This window comes from Misgurnus anguillicaudatus, chromosome 24, assembly GCF_027580225.2.
Source record: "Misgurnus anguillicaudatus chromosome 24, ASM2758022v2, whole genome shotgun sequence".
Classification (NCBI taxonomy): Eukaryota; Metazoa; Chordata; class Actinopteri; order Cypriniformes; family Cobitidae; genus Misgurnus; species Misgurnus anguillicaudatus.
In genome coordinates this window covers 20685242-20705591 of record NC_073360.2, presented here as the reverse complement: position 1 = coordinate 20705591, position 20350 = coordinate 20685242, and the positions used below count along the sequence as shown (strand labels likewise).

At 38.2% G+C, this 20350-nt stretch overlaps 2 protein-coding genes across 4 annotated transcripts; one reads left to right on the top strand and one right to left on the bottom strand.

The window, feature by feature from the left end:
* Nucleotides 1–169: 169 nt before the first annotated feature.
* phykpl (5-phosphohydroxy-L-lysine phospho-lyase) lies at nt 170–5594 on the bottom strand. 2 transcript variants are annotated; one of them, XM_055196473.2, is made up of 13 exons: nt 5510–5594; nt 5181–5392; nt 4961–5079; nt 3146–3305; nt 2342–2416; nt 2144–2231; nt 1949–2065; nt 1779–1861; nt 1280–1499; nt 1042–1196; nt 821–910; nt 597–727; nt 170–288 (listed from the first exon to the last, which is right to left on the bottom strand). In XM_055196473.2, the coding sequence occupies exons 2-13, from the start codon at nt 5237–5239 to the stop codon at nt 248–250; spliced, it is 1338 nt and encodes a 445-aa protein (XP_055052448.2). In that variant the 5' UTR covers nt 5240–5392; nt 5510–5594; the 3' UTR covers nt 170–247. The 2 variants fall into 2 exon arrangements, with proteins under 2 accessions (XP_055052448.2, XP_055052447.2); XM_055196472.2 differs by having other exon boundaries at nt 5181–5561.
* Nucleotides 5595–5662: 68 nt separating this feature from the next.
* ube4a (ubiquitination factor E4A (UFD2 homolog, yeast)) lies at nt 5663–20271 on the top strand. 2 transcript variants are annotated; one of them, XM_055196466.2, is made up of 20 exons: nt 5663–5848; nt 6472–6639; nt 6716–6886; nt 9869–9981; nt 10088–10240; nt 10420–10579; nt 11398–11600; nt 11681–11872; nt 11954–12287; nt 12364–12490; nt 14153–14457; nt 14546–14678; nt 14762–14952; nt 15030–15130; nt 15239–15352; nt 16421–16595; nt 16714–16894; nt 16993–17140; nt 17243–17400; nt 18638–20271. In XM_055196466.2, the coding sequence occupies exons 2-20, from the start codon at nt 6513–6515 to the stop codon at nt 18771–18773; spliced, it is 3222 nt and encodes a 1073-aa protein (XP_055052441.1). In that variant the 5' UTR covers nt 5663–5848; nt 6472–6512; the 3' UTR covers nt 18774–20271. The 2 variants fall into 2 exon arrangements, with proteins under 2 accessions (XP_055052441.1, XP_055052442.1); XM_055196467.2 differs by lacking the exons at nt 5663–5848; nt 6472–6639; nt 6716–6886 and having other exon boundaries at nt 9871–9995.
* Nucleotides 20272–20350: the final 79 nt, after the last annotated feature.

Below are 20350 nucleotides of genomic sequence, written 5' to 3'. Positions count from 1 at the left end.
TTTTACAGAGCGCATTTCATCCCTACGTTGTCTCAGACGACGACATGTTTGTCCTTTGGCAGCTACAATATGCGTTTTGTAATTGAGCGGTGAGCTGTTGGTTGCAATTCACAATCTCACCACTAGATACCACTCAAATTTACACACACCACCTTTAACATGGTACAAATATCGTAAAAGATGATTTATTTTAATTCATGTATAATTAGATCTTATATATGAAATGTGAATTTTTTTTTAAACCACTTTAAACCTCAACTTTTTCTTCTTTGGTGGTATTCTCCAGTTCTGCAAGTACATAGTTAGATTAATAAAGTTATTAAACACCAATTTATAAAAGCAGAGTTATAAAGAGCTCAGATGCAAAACCCTAAGTCTGTCTGTAATGTTTTTTTGTAATTGATTTTTTTTTTTATCAAACCCTTAATGGATTCTGCAAACAAACCAGTATTTCTGAATGAATAAAGTGGATTTAAAGCAAAAGTATTTGATGAACATATAATGCATGCGAGAGAGGTGGTGTTTAACTTCTTTTGCATCTGAGCTCCTCAATAATATTGATAATTATTATATAACTTTACCAGTTAACTACCAACCTTTCAGAATTTGGTCAATGCACATAGCGACTCTCTCTGCATCCTCTATACTGAAGCACATGGGAGGTTTGAATTTGATGACACTGTCCCATGGTCCATCAGTGCTCATAACTATACGCTCCTCTTTGAGCCTGAGCAAGTCAAAATGAGCAATGGGTTAACCTTTTTTTTTTTTTTTGATTAAGGACTGAAAATGAGAAACTGTCACTATGAAAAGTTCGCACCTTCTAACAAGCTGTGCCGCTTCTTCTGTTGCTGGTTTTCGGGAACATCTGTCTTTAACTAGTTCCATACCAATAAACAGTCCTACTCCACTGAAAACCAAAACCAAAAATAGAGATTACTACTTCAAATGTTTTTCATATGAGATGCAGTATGACATGTTAGAAGAATTTAAATTAAAAACAATATTAATTGGTAAAAGCCTTCCCAATTTCTTACGAACCGCACATCTCCGATGATTGAATGTTTAGTTTGAAGTTGACTAAGCAGATGTTTCAAGTGACCTCCAACACGTAGTGCATTTCCTCTCAGGTCCTCTTTTTCTATTACATCTAAAACTGCCAAACCGATGGCACAGGACACTGGGTTACCACCAAACTGCATGGAACAAACAATGATTAAATATGAACTGATGCAAAATGCTAAAAAAATGACAAAATTTGAAGTAAAATGGTTCTTACTGTGTTGAAGTACTCCACACCATTGTCTGTGAAGGCACGAGCTATTTCCTCTGTAGTGGCCACACAAGCAACTGGATGACCATTGCCCATTGGTTTGCCCATAGTGACAATGTCAGGGCAAAAGTCTTGAAGCTGAAAAGCCCAAAAATGACTCCCAACACGACCAAAGCCTGTCTGAATCTCATCTGCAACGTAAACTCCCCCCGCCTCATGAACATATCTGTGGAAAACATGACGTTGCATGCAGCTTCATTCATTGGTTCCACCAAAAGGTTAATATCTATCAAAAACATACAGAAAACAATCAAAGAAGGCTTATTGCTTATTTACTACTGAGTAAGTATGAAGACAAGGGTCTTTGCACTTACATGCACAAAGAAAAATACATTTTAAATGCACAAAATGTAAGGTTTTTCCATTAAAATTCCCGAAAATCACTAGCTCAATGTTTTATATTTTGTTTACAAATGTGTACTCTTAAAGTTACAAAGAGACTTACTCTGCTACTCTTTTACAATAACCATCTGGAAAAACTATCTGGCCACCAACACTAGGTAAAGACTCAGCAAAAAAAGCCGAAATCTGTGGAGAAAAAGAAAAGCCAGAAAGACAATAAGTATATTTTCAACACAGACAAATTTACATTTTTAGTTTTTCTACCATACATACCTTCCGGCCTTTCTTATGCACCTCTTCAATAAGACTTTTCAATGAGTCTGCATAAGCCTCTCCTGGGTTGGGATGGTCCTCCCGGTACATACCTTGGTAAGTATCAGGAAGAGGTGCCTGTAGATACCCAAAAATGTTGATATAATAGCAAAAACACATTTATTACTGTTTGAAATGTCTGCAGTCTATACTCACCACATGAACAAACTCTTTTTGTCCCTCCAACTTTCTAAACTTGTATGGACTGATGTCAATGAGTGAGGTGAGATGTCCATGATATGCACTTGAGAGTCAGGTAAAGAAAATATTAACACAGTTGCTTTAATCACATTTAAGTTAACCTCATTAACATTTAAACTTAAATAGGCTTTAACAAAGTTTAGTAATACTTACTGATCCAGCACTATGACGTCCTCATGTTGGGTATACTGGCGGGCAAGTCGCAAGGCAAGATCATTTGCCTCTGAACTTTGAGGAAAAACAATACAAGATTTCGCTTTCTGATAGTATAAAAGGGGACATTTCACAAGACGTCTTTTAAGATTTAAAATAGGACTTTAGTGTCCCCAGAGAACATATGTGAAGTTTTAGCTCAGAATACCCCACATATAATTTATTGTAACATGTTAAAATTGCCACTTTGTAGGTGTGAGCAAAAATGTGCCGTTTTGGGGTGTGTCCCTTTAAATGCAAATGAGCTGATGAAATGCAAACACTGATCGCCATAATGGTGATTTGTTGAAATTTAAACTCAATTCTGCTGTCAGTTCTTTCTATCTGTGCACTAAATGGCAGTGCCGTGGTTGGATGGTGCAGATTAACGGGCGGTATTATTAAAATAAGATCCCCTATTGACATCACAAGGGGAGCCAAATTTCAATTACCTATTTTTTCACATGCTTGCAAAGAATGGTTTACCAAAACTAAGTTACTGGGTTTTTCTCTTTCACATTTTTTAAGTTGATAGAAGCACTGGGGACGCAAGTATAGCACTTAAACATGGAAAAAGTCAGATTTTCATGATTTGTCCCCTTTAAAGAGCACATATTATGCCCATTTTAAAAAGATGTGATATAACTACCGCCAACACACATTTATGTCCAAAGACCTTGTAAAAGTGGATTTTGTATAATAGGTGCCCTTTAAATCACTTTCAAATGTGTGATTGGAATAATTTTGGTACTGTTATTTACTTACCCTGAGTTGACAAAATAAAAGACACTAAGCTTTTTTGGCAGAGTGGCTGCCAGTCGTTGTGCATATAGCACTATGTTATCATGGAGAAATCTAGTGTTTGAATTAAGAAGATCCATTTGAGCAGCAGCAGCCTCAGTGATGCTAGGATGACAGTGTCCCACTGCAAACACAATGGAAAGGTTCATTACTGTACGGTCTGAGCACCGAAAGAAATGCCAGTAGATGAGAAAAAGTGTTCTCCAAATTTTGAACAGGTTGTAGCCTATAAATAGTTTCATCGGACGCACATGCGGTGACGCGATTACGCGTCTGGTTGGAGAGAGAGAGAGAGAGAAAGAGAGAGAGATTTGCAAGCATGTAAAACCCTGTCAGTAAAGTTGCTGAGTACCAGACTTTGATTTTATTCAGCTGCCACCATGATAATTCCAAAATGAGGCTGTGACAGATAGAAGTTCAAAGCATGTGCATTAAACATATTGTTAGCAGCACCTACTAAAACTTCTAAAATTGGCCAGCAAGTCTTAAAAATACCAGCAACATGCTAGAAACATGTTAGCAACACTGAGCTAACTGTTAATACATGTTATTAATGCTATTAAAAAGAGAAAGTTGTTCTGACTCAAACACGCAATGTCCAGGTTGCTGCACACTTCCCGTGAATGATGACTTGGACTTAACACATCTACATGCCAATATTCACTTATAGTCATAGCGCCACCAATTGGCAACCGGAAGTGACATGTTTTGCACATGTTTTAGAATGAGCCGTTTTTATACAGGCACCGCAGGTCTCCTTACTACATGCAAGTCGTCATTTTGTGCCGTGACCGTGATGTTTCTATAGTAGCCATAAACGAGTCTGTTATATAAAGCGTGTTTTGTAACTACATTGTCTCAGGCGATGAAATGTTTGTCCTGTGGCAGCTACCGTAGCTTCTCTATGCATTTCGAAAAGGGACGGGTGAGCTGTGGACTGAGCCGTTGGTTGCAATTCACAATCTCACTGCTACATACTGCTAAAAATCTACATAGTGGACCTTTAAATACATACTGCCCACTGTTTACTGTTTTCCTGAAGCCACTACTTGGCGGTGGCACATGTGCAAGGGCCCAATCCTCGTTGCTTGTAGCTTTAATCATGGGTGTGTGTGATTTGTTATTGTTACAATATCTGACACTTACTGTAAGTGCTTTGAAAAGCCTATTTATTCAAAGGGAAAATACCAGCTAATGAGATATGACTGTTGGCTGTTGATGATCATATTTCTATAGACCCTTTTACAGCCCACGTGATCAAATAGCCTGCGTGCGCATTTTGGTGTTTGGTGTTATTCCCCAGTGGTTCTAACGTGTTAGCAACCAAACGTGTTTATTAAAAATGTTTCCCAGCATTAAAATGTCTGGTTATTGCGTTTGGTTGCACTGATATAATATACGTATATGTATCTGGCCACTTTATATTTGGCCCTCTGCTAACGTCTTTTATCCACTCCACTATAGTACACGGATCTGGTAGCTGTGTTGAAAAAGTTGATAAGTCAACTTTTTAAAATTACTTTCTCTGTCTGTGTTGCTTCACTACTGATTATTGCCATACTTCCGTTGCCAAACTGCGCGCGCATACGCTGGCACGTCATCACTGTGTACAAACAGTAAAATAGGGCATTTATTAATATGGAGTTACAGTAGTACATCACTTGCATCAAATATATGGTGTATTGGCAGAAATGTAGACCTAAACTAAATCTTTGAGCAAGCTAGTCTTAAAAACTATTGCATGTAAGCAATATCATGTAGGATTTTAGAGTTTCTTACCATGTTGGACATTACTAATGCAGTCCAGGTACTGCATGCCTCGTTCATCATATAAATACTGACCCCGTGCTCGTACAATTTTTACGGGATCGTGAGAGAAAAACAGTCTGCAGGACTCCCTAAAAAGACAAGTGGATTTTTAATGTTTTAAATCAGATTTTTAATGAAAACAATACAATACTATGTATGATATTGCAACATAACGATTTATCTGGCTCACCCAATCAACTTTCTGCGCATTTCCAGAGTCTCATCTTTGCGGAAAACTTCGAGAGCCATGTCAGCGACCGTCGCTTTCCTTCTTCTAGACCCGGATAATTAAATTTATGGCATAAAAACAGCACTTCATGGGACTTTGAACAGCGTTTACGGAAAGTCTATCCACTCGACACCACAAGTCACTTCAGTCATATAAAACTAAGTCCTATCTACCTAAATGGGAATAGAGTGACATCTGTTAAATCACTCCGTAAGATCACAATAAAACAACATATTTCACTACAATAATTAAACCTGACATCAACTGCACCATAAAATTTGTTTCTTAACCTTAAACTGCGCTAAAAACACTTTATTTCCAGGTTCCTGCAGCTACTACGCATGCGCACAGATTGACAAGCGCTTACATAGCCCCTCCCCCAGATAATCATCAGTTTTTAACGATTGATGATTGGCTCGTTTTACTGTAAAGCGGGACATTAGTCGATAGAGAAGGCCGTTGCACTTTTTCAGTTCATAAAAATTAAACTGCGACGTCTTGCAAAATCTACAGTCTGTAGTGTCGTCCTCTGCTGATGACGTCGCAAACGTAACTCTGTGAATGTTCATGCTCTGCTGTACTGGACCACATCATATATCACATTATACCATATTTCGACTTGAACTAAGGTATGACATCGAGCGATCCCGATGCATTTCTGACGCGCCCGTGTAATATAATGCATTATTCAGTTCTTCGAGCGACATGTACAGCTCGCTGTAAGTTGCTAAACGTGTTGCTAGTTATTCAGCTAGCTTGTGATGCTTGACAACATAGAGAGAGAGAGATCTGTCATGGTGTCTGACAGCTTTAAACTGATGTTTATTTAGGTGTACACAACTAACACGTGATTTTAGATCATTGGTTGCCTCTATATTTAATAATTCAGTGCTACTAAATTACACACGTATGTTTAGCAGGTTAGCGTTCTTGATATTAACTTGAAACCATGTTGATTCTTGTAAGGGTACATTTGGCCAGCAGTTATAAATTTGCCTTTTGCTTAATTCACCTACCAGTGACTCACCATAGCATCAGTAGATTAATGTTGAGTACTGACACACGTCAGAAGAGTAATAATGTAATCTTGACAGTGAGTAATATACACATGAGCCATGTGCAATGTCTCATATAGCATGCAGAGCAAGGCCCATGGGGATCAGAATAAAAAAATCCAGATTTACCTTAATGGATCATGACAGCAGGATTTGAATTACATGTCGGAGCAATTTCACACACTTTCTTTTTCCAGGAAGTGAAAGCACCTGTTGATGGCGGACGTGCTCCAGTGAAATGACAGACCAGGGCAATAACAATCAGAACATCTCACAAAATCCATTTGCAGCTCTCTTCAGTTCCCTAGCTGATGCTAAGCAGTTTGCATCTGGCCAAAAGCAACAAGGTCAAACTGAGCAGCGATGTAAGTTAAAAAAATTTGGGGGGGGGTGAATAAATTAAAATTACATTTGCAGAATTATATTTATATTATATTGTAGATTCAGGGGAGAGCCAGTCTGAGTCAGATAATTCGGTCTCTGACAGCATCGATGACAACGATGACTCTGTGGCAAAGATCAGCCGATCTTTTCGCTCACATCAGGAGCTCTGTGAGCAGCTCAATGTCAACCACATGATCCAGAGGATCTTTCTTATCACACTGGACAATAGTGAGTGCTAAACATATTGAAATGTATGCACTGCATGTCATGTTGGATAAAGGGCCTGGCAAATGCATAAATGTAATACAAATGTACAAATGTAGTATAGACCTGCCTGTTTTGTTGTCTGAATGCTTTTATCGCAATTAAAACAACTATAAATAGCTTAAATCAATTATAAATCAACTTTTATGATCACTGTCATATTTAAAGTAGGAACAAATACAATAGAGCTGTGGTTCCCAGCTGATGTAACTTTAAGAGCAAATTTTATTTTAAAAATCAAGTGGCAACACAACACAGTATAAACACATTACACTCGGTTTATTGTACAAAATTCCAAACATGGAAATGCATTAATGCATGCATCACAATTATTAACATAATATAGAAAATATAACAAAAGCGTAATTTTTTTTACCTTAGGCATGAAACGAACACTGGGACAAATAGTATATTAGGCTGCTGAATATAGGCACTGCACAGCAATTAAATGTGGAAACATACCAATAACAACAGTATGTAATGTAGCATGAGTCACATTTTCCACTGCATCTTTTACCTTGCAATGTTTTGTTTATGGTATCAGAGAACAGTATAATTGTTGATGTCACACAACCTGTCCTGGCATTTGCCTATTTTGGGTAAACTTCATCAAGTAACAGCTGAATGTGCGCTCTATCAAGTTTTGGTTATGTAAGGAATAATTGACGAAGAACTGTTGAATTATTTGAAAATAATGCACACCCAAGGTGTTAATATGTTACAAAGCAGGTCTGCATTATTTTCCTGCATTAGTCAATTATTCCGCTTATACCACCGTTATCACAAAAATTGTGCCTATTTTTAAAGGAAAACACCACTGTTTTTCAATAATTACTATGTTCTCACATCAACTTAGCTGAATGAATACATACTTATCTTTATTCAATGCGTACATTTAATCTTTGTACAGTGCATCGTGAATGTGTAAGCATTTGGCCTGGCCCCATTCATTCCTTGGGATCCAAACAGGGATGAATTTAGAAGCCACCAAACACTTCCATGTTTTCCCTATTTAAAGACTGTTACATGAGAAGTTACACTAGTAAGTATGGTGGCACAAAATAAAACATGGCTTAAGCGGATAAAAAATGAGAACTATATTGTATGGCGGAAGAGGACTTAGTTTTCACCACTTGAACCTCGAGCGCAGTAATATTGATGAAAGTTTGAGCGGGAGGGGGAGTAGTCAGAAGTGATGATGTCACTGCGTGCTGAGGTCAGAGTGTTGCCAACTGGGTGCTCTTCTGCCATGCAGTATAGTTCACATTTTTTATTCGCTTAAAAATCACCACGTTTTATTTTGTGCCACCATACTTACTCGTGTAACTACTCGTGTAACAGTCTTTAAATAGAGAAAAACATAGACGCGTTTGGTGGCTTCTAAATTCATCCTTGTTTGGATCCTAAGGAATGAATGGGGCTAGGCTAAATGCTAACACATTCATGGCACTAGGGTGGCCATTCCTGCCAGTTCCGCCGGACACGTCCCGAACATGTTTTCGGGTTCGTTCTCCGGAAGTCACGTTGCTTGACCGCATACGTCATCACATTTCAGTTAAAATACATTAGAAAATTAGGATTTATTTCTTTTAAGACATACAATCATTGTAGTTTCATTCTTACCTTGAAATGTAACGGTTGCTTTTCTGAAATTAAACCCGAAATATTAAACCTTGATGCCGTATGCGGTCAAGCAACGCGACTTCCGGAGAACGAACCCAAAAACATGTTAGGGACGTGTCCGGCGGAACTGGCACAAATGGCCACCCTACATGGCACGCTGTACAATGATTAAGTGCACGCATTGAAAAAAGATAGGTATGTATTTATTCATCTAATTTGAGGTAAGAACATAGTAAAATATTGAAAAACGGTGTGCGTTTACAGAAAAATAATCACCCATGGAACATTTCTCAGCCAATCAGAATAAAGCATTCAACAGCCCCCTGGTATAAAAATTTGAAATTTTCCCATATAAAATAATACTGTCTATATCTGTATATTTCGATATGACCCTATGCAACAGAAGCTTTACCAGAAATCTACACTGACATCAGGTGTAAGCTTTCAAACCAGCTTAAATGTTGTGCAGCTGTATTTTCAAACAGGGAGGAAAATCCTGTCTTTGAATTTTATTTTCATTAAAAGGTGTTTTAATAGAGATGATTCTCAAATGAGTCTTTGAATTGCATGCACACAATTATTCCACTCTATTAAAAATACCAAAATAATTAAATAGCCATTAATTACAAAATTACCGAGATATGAATTTCGGTTAATATAGCCTAGCCTTAGTTTGATTGGATGCACAGTCTAGATGTTAACAACAATTTAGGGTTTCCCTATTGAATGCAACCCTATACATTGAGACCTGTGACATACTTTTAGGTCGTAACTCGTGACCCACCAGTTGAGTAACACTGGAAGAACAGAGAATATGTATGTAAGATACTTCCCGTAATTGATCCGTTTCATGCATTTTCTCTAAATTACTTATCGGTATTTTAGGAAGAGTGTGCTTCATATTAGTCATTTACTACAAACGATGCCTTACGTTATCGATGAGCTCAGTCTAGGTGACCTTATCACAATTACACCCAGTTTCCTGGAAATGTTTCAGATGACCTCATCCAATGCAGTTTGGCATATCATTTAAATAAAGTTGCTTTTACTTTAATGTTTTTACTGTACACAAAGATCTGATGTTCACTGCTTTGCCAGCTATCACATGGGTCTATTTGCCATTTAAATCTTTAACAATCTGCAAGTACTACAAGAATTGAAACTGTGTTGTCTGGGCCACCTGCAGGCAAGCATTAGTCAAACCTACGCTGTAGTATATATGTCATTATCAATGAAGATATAGTCACCATTGTCTTTGCGTGTGTTTTGTAAGCAAGGACAACTATTGAGTCTAATGATCTGTGTTGTTGTAAATACTTCCAGGTGACCCGAGTCTAAGAGGTGGTAATGGCATCCCACCACGCTGTGTATATTTGGAGGAAATGGCAGCTGATCTTGATGATCAGGACTGGCTTGACATGGACACCATAGAGCAAGTATGACATCATCAGTATGTCATTGTTGTCTTATGATAAGTTAAATACGCATAAGCATAGTTTGAACTTTGATCAAGAATAACATTTTGTAATTGATCTCCTCCAGGCTGTGTTCGCCAGACTGCTTCTGCAGGAACCTGGGAACCATCTAATTTACATGACTTCCTGCAATGTAGTGAACCTCTCGGCGGATCGTGATGCTGGGGAGAAACGTGCCGTACCTTACCTATACGCCTGCTACCTGAGAGCTAAAGAGGAGGTATTGTGTGTTTTCATACAGTAGTACAGTCTCAGTGCATAAGTGATAAGCTGTATGTTGCTTTTTCCAAAGCGACTAATAATGTATTCAGGGTATACATTTGATCAGTATCTGTTTGAACCCATGACCTTTGTGCTGCTAATGAAATTACAGTGTCTGTGTACTTCAAAACTCCACAGGTCACAAAAGTCCCAGAGAAGCTGTTGTCGTATGCTGTGCGATGTAGAAACCTGACTGTGTCCAATGCACGGACGGTGCTGCTGACTCCTGAGATCTACATCAGCCAGAATGTATATGAGCAACTTCTGGATCTGTTGTTGGAAGCTGTCAGAGAAGCTCGTAAGTCAGCTGTAAAATCCCATTTGAGGACGTGTGATATTTTAAAGGGACATTCCACTTTTTTTGGAAATATGCTAATTTTCGAGCTCCCCTAAGGTTAAACATTTGATTCTTACCGTTTTGGAATCCATTCAGCTGATCTCCGGGTCTGGTGCTACCACTTTTAGCATAGCTTAGCATAATTCATTGAATCTGATTAGACCATTAGCATCACGCTAAGAAATAACAGAAGAGTTTCAATATTTTTCTGTAGTTACATCGTGTACTAAGACCAACAGAAAATTAAAAGTTGTGATTTTCTAGGCAGATATGGTTAGGTATTATACTCTAATTCTGGCGTAATAATCAAGGACTTTGCTGCTGTAACATGGCTGCATTGAAAGTAACCATTACCATTGAAAGTAATCAAGGGGACTATTTTCGGGCAGTGCGTAATATCATTGCGCCTGCTGCAGCCATGTTACAGCAGCAAATACTTGATTATTACGCCAGAATGAGAGTATAGTTCCTAGCCATATCTGCATAGAAAATCGTAACTTTTAATTTACGTACACGATGTAACTACAGAAGAGTCAAGTTTTAAAGAGGAAAAATATCGAAACTCTTTGGTTATTTTTTAGCGTGATGCTAATGGTCTAATCAGATTCAATGGATTGTGCTAAGCTATGCTAAAAGTGTTAGGGCCAGACCCGGAGATCAGCTGATTGGATTTCAAAACAGTAAGAATCAAATGTTTAACTCTAGGGGAGCTGGAAAATGAGCATTTTTCAAAAAAAGTGGAATGTCCCTTTAAATGCTTATGTTGTGTATCACTGCAGGGCTTGAGGAAGTTGTGGAGTTTTTGGAGGAGGTCATTGCTAGTCTGTTGGCTGACCAGGAGGTACGGACTTTTGGGGAGGTAATGGTGCCAGTGTTTGATATTTTTCAAGGCCGAGTCAAAGACTTAGACCTCTGTCAGCTGCTGCTGTTTTCCTACCTGGAAATTTTCCTGTATTTCAGTCGACAAAAGGACATTGCTAAGGTTAGGATTGTCATACTATTTTCCGACAGATTATCAACATTGTATACTATTATGATCCTAGGTTTATATTCCGATCCTAGGTTTTAATGGAGCACATACAGCCTAAAGATCCTAACAATGGACTTCAGTACCAGAAGACTCTTTTAGGCACCATCTTAAGTATTTCTTGCCTGCTTAAAACTCCTGGTGTGGTTGAAAACCATGGTTTCTTCCTTAATCCTTCTCGCTTGAGCCCACAGGAAATGAGAGTTCAAGAGTCAAATATACACCAGGTAAGAGTAGATCCGAAATGTACTGTATATGTCTATATAAATTCATGTTAATTCTTTTTTTCTTCTTCTTTCATGTTATAGTTCATAGGGCAATTTCACGATAAGCTGTATCAGATCCTGAAAAACTTGCTTCAGCAGTCCAGTGAGACACGTCACCTGCTGCTCTCGTGGTTGGGTGGTTGTCTGCACGCCAACATGGGGCGGGCCAAAATCTGGGCAAACCAGATGCCTGAGATATTTTTCCAAATGTATGCTTCGGATGCATTTTTCCTAAATCTGGGAGCTGCGCTGCTCAAGCTCTGCCAGCCTTTTTGTAAACCTTACTCTCCCAAACTCTTGACCTTCAACCCCACGTACTGCATGTTCAAGGACCTGAGTGAGGAAGAGCGGCGCAACAGAAACGTGCATGCGAGAGGTGAACTACCTGCGCAAACGGTTTTATTCATCTTTTTTGTACATACAGTAACTGGGAACACTTTTTTTTCTCACAGGTTTGGACAAGGAGACCTGTCTGATACCTGTTCCCCCTCAACAAACAATTGAATTTGCCCAGTCGTACAGCCTTCTCACAGAGAACCTTATCCTTACACAGCTTACAATGTACTTGGGCTTTCATAGGTAATGCTATTGGCTTCATAATAACAATAAAAATCATTTTATAATTGCCACTAGCAGGGTTCCCACGGGTCCTTGAAATTCTTGAAAGTTTGGGAATCTGGGGGAAAACATTCAAGGCCCTGGGAAGTTTTTGAAAATATACATACATAGATACAGGTCATTAAAAGAGCTTGAATCACTGATCTATATAAATGACTGGATTGCGCATGACGTCACACTTGTGAAGCCACCGCGCCGCCATGTTTGTATACCCAAACGTTCTATTAAACCAATGGACGTTGTCAGATTTTAATGATAAAACATCACTTTACTCGTCTTCGTTTTTATATCTGAAGTTACCCTGTACATTATTACAACAAAAACGTCCAAAGCATGTAAATAGTTATTTACTGAAAGTTGTACATTTTGCGTTTTAATCAGTTATTTCTTTATTACAGTATCAGATCAGCAGACAGACCGCAGCATATTTAGTATTAAGGACAATAAACGTGCTCATTCTGAAATCTAAATACATAATCATGCTTTGTACCGTATGTGCATGCAATAATTTGCTAGTTTTGTAATTATGTTATCTAAACTTACAAGTTACCTGAACTTATTTAGAGAAATAACGCTGACCGTCACAGAATGTCAAACAAAACTTTATTTATACCCGTGTCATTAACAAATGCAACAGACACACTCACCTTAACGGTTTTTTATAAATCCATTATCCTGCCCGATTAAAACATAAACATTGCAAATAACACCAGAATTAACAAATAATTAACGTACACATATCCTAAAAATTAACCTTGTGTAACTGATACGCTGTAAAGGGGGTAAATTTTGATCATGATTTTGAATGGAAGTCAATGACGCTCTCTGCCGGTTGGGTATACCAAGATGGCGGCTCGAACTCTGTGCTGGCTTTACCTCACGCAGTTACGTCAAGCGTTCTATGCGCAATCCAGTCATTTATATAGATCAGTGGCTTGAATCTATTTTATGCAAGAAAAAAAATTCATATTATTCTCTGTGTAGTGTAGGATAATATCATAAAAATTCTAGACATTTTAAGCACACATGCTAAACTGTTCACTTTAAATGCTTATATCTTCTATATGCGAATGTTCATTCATACCAAAATGCTTATTTTGCATAGTTATGTTTGACACATGAAAACGTTTCGATTTACATATGTGACTGTTGTTCCCTGAGAAGGAAACAAGACGCTGTGTCTCCCTTGCCATACTTCCTGCCTCCCTGTAACGCCGTCTTTGGCAATATTTCAGATAGCGATATACTTCCTGGCTTCCGCGACACACTGTCTTTGTCGTTAAGCCTCATCATTGGTTGAGTTTGTTATACATATTCAGACACACTTACCCCTGGAGGCGTCCCCAAAGTGTCACTGCAGTGACGCAGCGCGAGTTCCCTTAAAAGGGAACTGTAACAATGTATCTTAAAAGGTAGCACGATGTTGAAATTTATCCCCACATTTAGTCCTTGAATGTGAAGATATTGGATCTGGAAAGTCCTTAAAAGGTCTTTGAATTTGAAGTTAACTAAGGTGTTGGAACCCTGCACTAGATGCACCAGTTATAGTTACTGTCCACAGACACATTGCATGTTTTCGAGGCGACAACTGCATTTAAATTCTTGATGGTATTTGTTTGTCAGACTACATGATCAGATGGTAAAGATGAATCAGTCTCTGCATCGGCTGCAAGGGACATGGCGAGACACACAGCTGAGCGGAGGACCGGCTGCAGAATTGCAGGAACAGTTTGAACGACTTATGACAGTCTATCTCTCCACCAAGGCCGCTACCACGCACCCCACCATGCTGCAACACTGCCTCAACCTCCAAGTCTCATGCGCCACCCTGCTGGTCCAGCTCAGCTTAGGCAACCAAGGCTCAGAGCACATTTCGCTCTCGTTTCCCCTGCCTCCACTTGAAAACAGTCTGCTGTGCTTCGTGCCAGGTAGTCTTTTAAAATGGTTTCATCCAATTTGTCATTGTTGCATTTTTGCATTGTTTGATTACCTATACTAGTGGTTTTGTCTCTTTAGAGTTTTTCGTCGAAAACATGGGTGATTTCTTCATATTCCTTCGCCGGTTTGCTGATGAGGTTTTGGAGTCATCGGCAGAAAGTTTAGAACACGTCCTGACCTTCATCACTGTGTTCATGGGCAGCGTTGAGAGGTGTGAGGCGCTGTGATGCTGTGAGTTCTTCACACGTTTTTTGCCATGTGGCCTGTTGTTTACACGTAATTATTTACCCACAGAATGAAGAATCCTCATTTGCGAGGAAAATTGGCAGAGGTTCTCGAGGCTGTGATGCCTCATATGGAGTCTGTGTCACCCGGAACTGCCCAACCCATCATGTTTCAGCGCCAAAGGGTGTTCAGCTCATATCGACATGCACCTCAACTCGCTGAAGCCCTGATAACCGTGTTCGTGGACATAGAGTTCACCGGTCAGTGTTCGTAGTGTTTTTGTTAGTGCTAGAACGTAACAGCTGTTGTTAGATTTTATTTATGGCCTATCCCACAGGTGATCCTCATCAGTTTGAGCAGAAGTTTAATTACAGACGGCCAATGTATGCCATTTTGAAGTACATGTGGGGAGAAATAAATTACAGGGAGAGCATAAAGGTACGAATCGGACAAACGTTTTAATAATATATCATCACTAATACTGTAATGTATGTTCGCAAAATGGAATGAAAGGTTTGCAAGTTTAATAGTTTTGTTTGCTCACAGCATCTGGCAGATTATGCATCTGAAAACCTTGAGGCCATGAATCCACCACTCTTTCTAAGGTTTCTGAATCTGCTCATGAATGATGCCATCTACTTACTTGATGAAGCTATACAGGTACTGCTTTTAAAGCCATAACAGTCTATGGCATTCACAGATCTTTAATCAAATCCACAGGTTTTGTTTGTTTGGTTAAAGGGACATTACACTTTTTTTGAAAATATGCTCATTTTCCAGCTCCCCTGGAGTTAAGCGTTTGATTCTTGTGGTTTTGAAGTCCATTCAGCTAATCCCCGGGTCTGGCACTAGCACTTTTAGCATAGCTTAGCATAATCCATTGAATCTGATTAGACCATTAGCATCGCGCTAAAAAATAACCAAAGAGCTTCGATATTTTTCTTATTTAAAACTTGACTCTTCTGTAGCTACATCGTGCACCAAGACCGACAGAAAACCAAAAGCCGTGATTTTCTAGGCAGATATGGCTATGAACTACACTCTCAAACTGGCGCAACAATCAAGGACCCCGCTGATGCAACATGGCTGCAGCAGGCGTAGTGATACTACGTCCCCTTGGTTACTTTCAATGTCAGGGGACTATTTTCGGCTGCTGCGTAATATCACTGAGCCTGCTGCAGCCATGTTACATAGGCGCGATGCTAATAGTCTAATAGGATTCAATGGATTATGCTAAGCTATGCTAAAAGTGGTACCGCCAGACCCGGAGATTGGCTGAATGGACTCCAAAATGGTAAAAATCTAATATTTAACTCTAAGGGAGCTGGAAAATGAGCAACAAAGCTTGGCTGTGTTAATTATGAACTTAAGAGTTCACCAAAAAAATTAAAAATAATTAAACATTTGCTCACTCTTATGTTGTTCTGGGCCTGTATCTGTTTCATTTTTATTCTGTAGAACACAAAAGTAGATATTTTGAGAAATAATAGCACACAGCACAAGGTTGACGGTACCCGTTGACTTCATTGGTATTTATTTTTTCTACTATGGAAGTCATTGGGTACTGTCAACTGTGTGGCTACCATCATTTATGAAAATATATTTTGTGTTCAACAGAATAAAGAAACTCATGCAGGTTTGGAACAACATGAGAGTGAGTAAATGATGACACCCCTTTTTCCATTTGGGCGAACTATCCTTAAGTAGCTTATGTGTGTTTTTGTCTAGTACTTAAGTAAGATCAAAATCCTCCAGCTGGAGAGGGATCGGGGGGAGTGGGACAGTCTCGGACCTGACGCCCGCAGAGAGAAAGAATCAAGTCTGCAGATGTTTGGACAGCTGGGTCGCTTCCACAACATCATGTCAAATGAGACCATTGGCACCTTGGCTTTCCTCACATCTGGTAAGAGGCGTGAAATAAACCAAATGCAGTAAAATATTAAAGCATCACTGATTTTTTGAGTCAGACCTGAACAAGATTGTTGAAATAATACACTCTCATATTTGTTGTTTCCATTCAGAGATTAAAGGACTTTTTGTTCACCCGTTTCTTGCTGAGAGGATCATCTCCATGCTCAACTACTTTTTGCAGCACCTGGTAGGCCCCAAGATGGGCGCTTTGAAGGTGAAAGACTTTAGTGAATTTGATTTTAAGCCTCAGCAGTTGGTGTCTGACATCTGTACCATTTACCTAAACCTGGGGTAGGTTTGTTGCTAGTATATTTACATTTACACTTAATTTAAATTTTAGTCAGTATTAAGTAAACAAACTTTTCTTCTTGGGGTTGTTTGAACAACAGGGATGAAGAAAATTTCTGTGCCACTGTCCCAAAAGATGGGAGGTCGTATTCTCCCACTCTCTTCTGTCAAACTGTCCGTGTCCTCAAGAAAATCAACAAGCCTGGCGATATGATTGTGTCTTTTAGTCTCCTAGCAGATAAAATTAAGGTTAATCTCTTTTCACTTTCTACATGGTTTATCATAGATGCATGCCTTTCTTTGGAAATCATGGGTGTTGATGTTAATCTTTGATGCATTTGTGTCTTTTAGTCTCTGGCAGACAAGCATCAGCAGGAGGAGGAGACTTACTCTGATGCTCCAGATGAATTTCTGGATCCGATCATGTCTACCTTGATGCTTGATCCGGTTCTGTTGCCTTCTTCAAATGTTACAGTGGACCGTTCAACAATAGCACGGCATTTACTAAGGTTAGGGTTAGTTTGAAAAAGCATGAGTAACAAATCAAACTAGAAGCCATTATACACTGATAATCTTTTCTTTCATTTAAATGTTACTGTAATTTGAGAATTTCAATTGATTCATTTTACACGTGGGACTGATTCAGTTGTTAAAGGGTTAGTCCATTTTCTAGTCCAAAGGAGTCCAGATGGTTTGCTCACCACCATGTTATCCAGGGTGTTGGTGTCTTTCTTTGTTCAGTCGAGAGGAGATTGTGTTTTTTGAGGAAAACATTTCAGGATTTTTCTCATTTTAATGGACCCCAACACTAACAGTTTTAATGCGGTTTAAAATTGCAGTTTTAGAGGACTGTAGATGATCCCAAACGAGGCATAAGGGTCTTATCTAACGAAACGATTGTCATTTTTGGCAATAAAAATTAAAAAAATGCACTTTTAAACCACAACTTCTTTTCTTCCTCCGGCTGTGTGACGAGCCAGCGTGACCTCACGTAGTTGTATAATGACATCGAAAGGTCACGAGTTACATATATGAAACTACCATTTTAAACAATAAACTGACACAAAGACATTAATTAGTATCATTCCACATAAAACAACGTCAGAACGGTCCTTTTTCTCCACACTTCTAAACACTGGGGCGTAGTTTTGCATACATCATCCATGACCTCTTGACGTAATGACGTATTACGTGAGGTCGCGTTGAAGCGTCACACGACCAGAGGAAGAGGTGAAAAAAGGTGCATATATTTTATGTTTTTTGACAAAAATGACAATCGTTTCGCTAGATAAGAACCTTATGCCTTGTTTGAGATCGTTTAGAGTCCTTTGAAACTGCAATTTAAAACTGTTAAGTGTTGGGGTCCATTAAAGTCCATTAAAATTAATGTTTTTCTCAAAAAACATAATTTCTTCTTGACTGAACAAAGGAAGACATCAACATTTTGGATGACATGGTGGTGAGTAAATTATCTGGATTTTTTTTAAGAACATTGACTAATCTTTTAAGTTTAATTCATTGAAGGAGAAGATTATCTATGAATAAAACCTTAAATATTTTGGAATTATAGTGCATGACTCTTAGACTACTTTTATATAAAGAATCATTGTATGGAAAAAATAAGTGTGAAGAAGATTCTTCAGAATAATACCATTTTTGGTTTTGGGTGAACTATCCTTTGTATGATATATAATAGAATGGCAATTAACTGATGATTATTTGCTTTTCTTCTCTCTCTTGGTAAAGTGACCAGACAGACCCGTTCAACCGCAGTCCACTCACTATGGATCAGATCAGACCTAATGAAGAGCTTAAGCAACAGATCATAAAGTGGCTTGCTGAACATAAGCAAGGAAACCAACAAATGGGACCCAGTGGCTAAACCACATTATTCCCTTCCCCCAGCACAGGCATGTGTATGACTAAGCCATTCAGATGATTCTGACCATTCTCATACTGCTTTCAAAAACAGTACATTTTAAGCACACATGAAGGAACACGTCTACATCCGTGGTGTTATTCTACTCATCAAAGGTCAAATGCAAATCTCTGAATGCCATATCATTGTAGCATATTAGACTATCTGCTTTGTCAAACTATTTGGAGGATCTTCTAACCTTTGGGTCTCATGCAGTCAACTCAAATCACTGTTGTTCACTTCCCAAGATGGGATTTATAGAGAAGTATATTTGATTTGCTTTCCGGGTCAATGCATTTGCCCTGACTCTAACTAATATGTGTGAAATATTTTATATGCATTGCTTATACATAAACAGTTTCAAGTTCATGTGTTTATATTTCCTCATTGGATTTTAAGAGAAAGGGCTTTGGCAGTAAAAAATGTATGATAAATATATTAATCAGTTTTGTATTCCTGTATGTTTTAATTTCATGGTCTAAACTATGTTTTTTCAGCAATGCATCAATCACATCTTTGGTTTTGGGGTGATCAGTAACTACCATTTGTTAAAATGTTTTACCTTTTTTCCATTATAAATGTTTTATGCTGGGAACTTATATATTAATATGCACTTTTATAAGACTCATTAAGAATATCGAGCTCTTGTTAAAATGTTGGGAATTATCCCATTATATTTTACAAGAAGCTATAGTGTCTTTTTAGCAGTGCAATATGTCCCAAATGATGACTAATTTGATTGCTGAGTCAGAGCTCACAGTTTTAGTGACCTCATCTCATGCAGAATGACATCACGCCTCTTTTGTTAACAGTTGTGAAACTGCATGCTCTCAGAGGTTGGACCTTGCTACTGAAATTTGTCTGAAAAGATGACGCTGATAAGACGCTGTCCTTCCTTTAGCTGTGAAAGTTTCAAAACAATGACCTATCGCCATTGGGGCTTATATAGATTATGTCTGCATTTGTATGTTCTTTGAAATAATTTCAATTAGTTTTAGTTGATTTGAAGTCTTTCAAAATCCAAAGCTTCCTCATTTTCTGAAGACCTCACCTAATCAATGGATTTGACCCCAAAAGTAAACAATGCTTCAGGGTCTGTTGCAATGTTCCTGTCTGTTGGATTCTGCATAAGCAGACTCATTGGCCATAATGGATCTTTTAAACTTACTGATTAAACTGTTATATTTTTAGTTTTGAAAGATTTGTGTGAAATAAAAGTATTTTAGTTAATAATAATAACACCCCCTTTTTTAAAAATACAGATTGAATGCTACATAGACTAGATGACTAAATTAATGATTTTATTTACTTGCAGTCTTAAAATCTTTGGTCTTACTAAAATTAAATTAATGCATGACTGTGTTTTATTTTGGACAAATTTTACATGATATTGTGCTCACTAGCTTGTTTATTGGATACAGATGAAAAGTCTATGTATTGTAATTAAAAATGTTCTGAATAAGCAGACTTGTAATTATTATACTAACCTCTTGAAAAAACATTATAATAAATGTATGATGTCACGACAAAGTATGTGTAAT

Coding starts and splice junctions, on each gene's coding strand:
- phykpl (XM_055196473.2), bottom strand. CDS start 5,239: ATGGCTCTCGAAGTTTTCCGCAAAGATGAGACTCTGGAAATGCGCAGA. Junction 5,080..5,180: donor ATGCGCAGAAAGTTGATTGG/GTGAGCCAGATA, acceptor TTGTCTTTTTAG/GGAGTCCTGCAGACTGTTTT. Junction 2,232..2,341: donor GACGTCATAGTGCTGGATCA/GTAAGTATTACT, acceptor CTGACTCTCAAG/TGCATATCATGGACATCTCA.
- ube4a (XM_055196466.2), top strand. CDS start 6,513: ATGACAGACCAGGGCAATAACAATCAGAACATCTCACAAAATCCATTT. Junction 6,640..6,715: donor AGGTCAAACTGAGCAGCGAT/GTAAGTTAAAAA, acceptor ATTATATTGTAG/ATTCAGGGGAGAGCCAGTCT. Junction 10,580..11,397: donor GGAAGCTGTCAGAGAAGCTC/GTAAGTCAGCTG, acceptor GTATCACTGCAG/GGCTTGAGGAAGTTGTGGAG.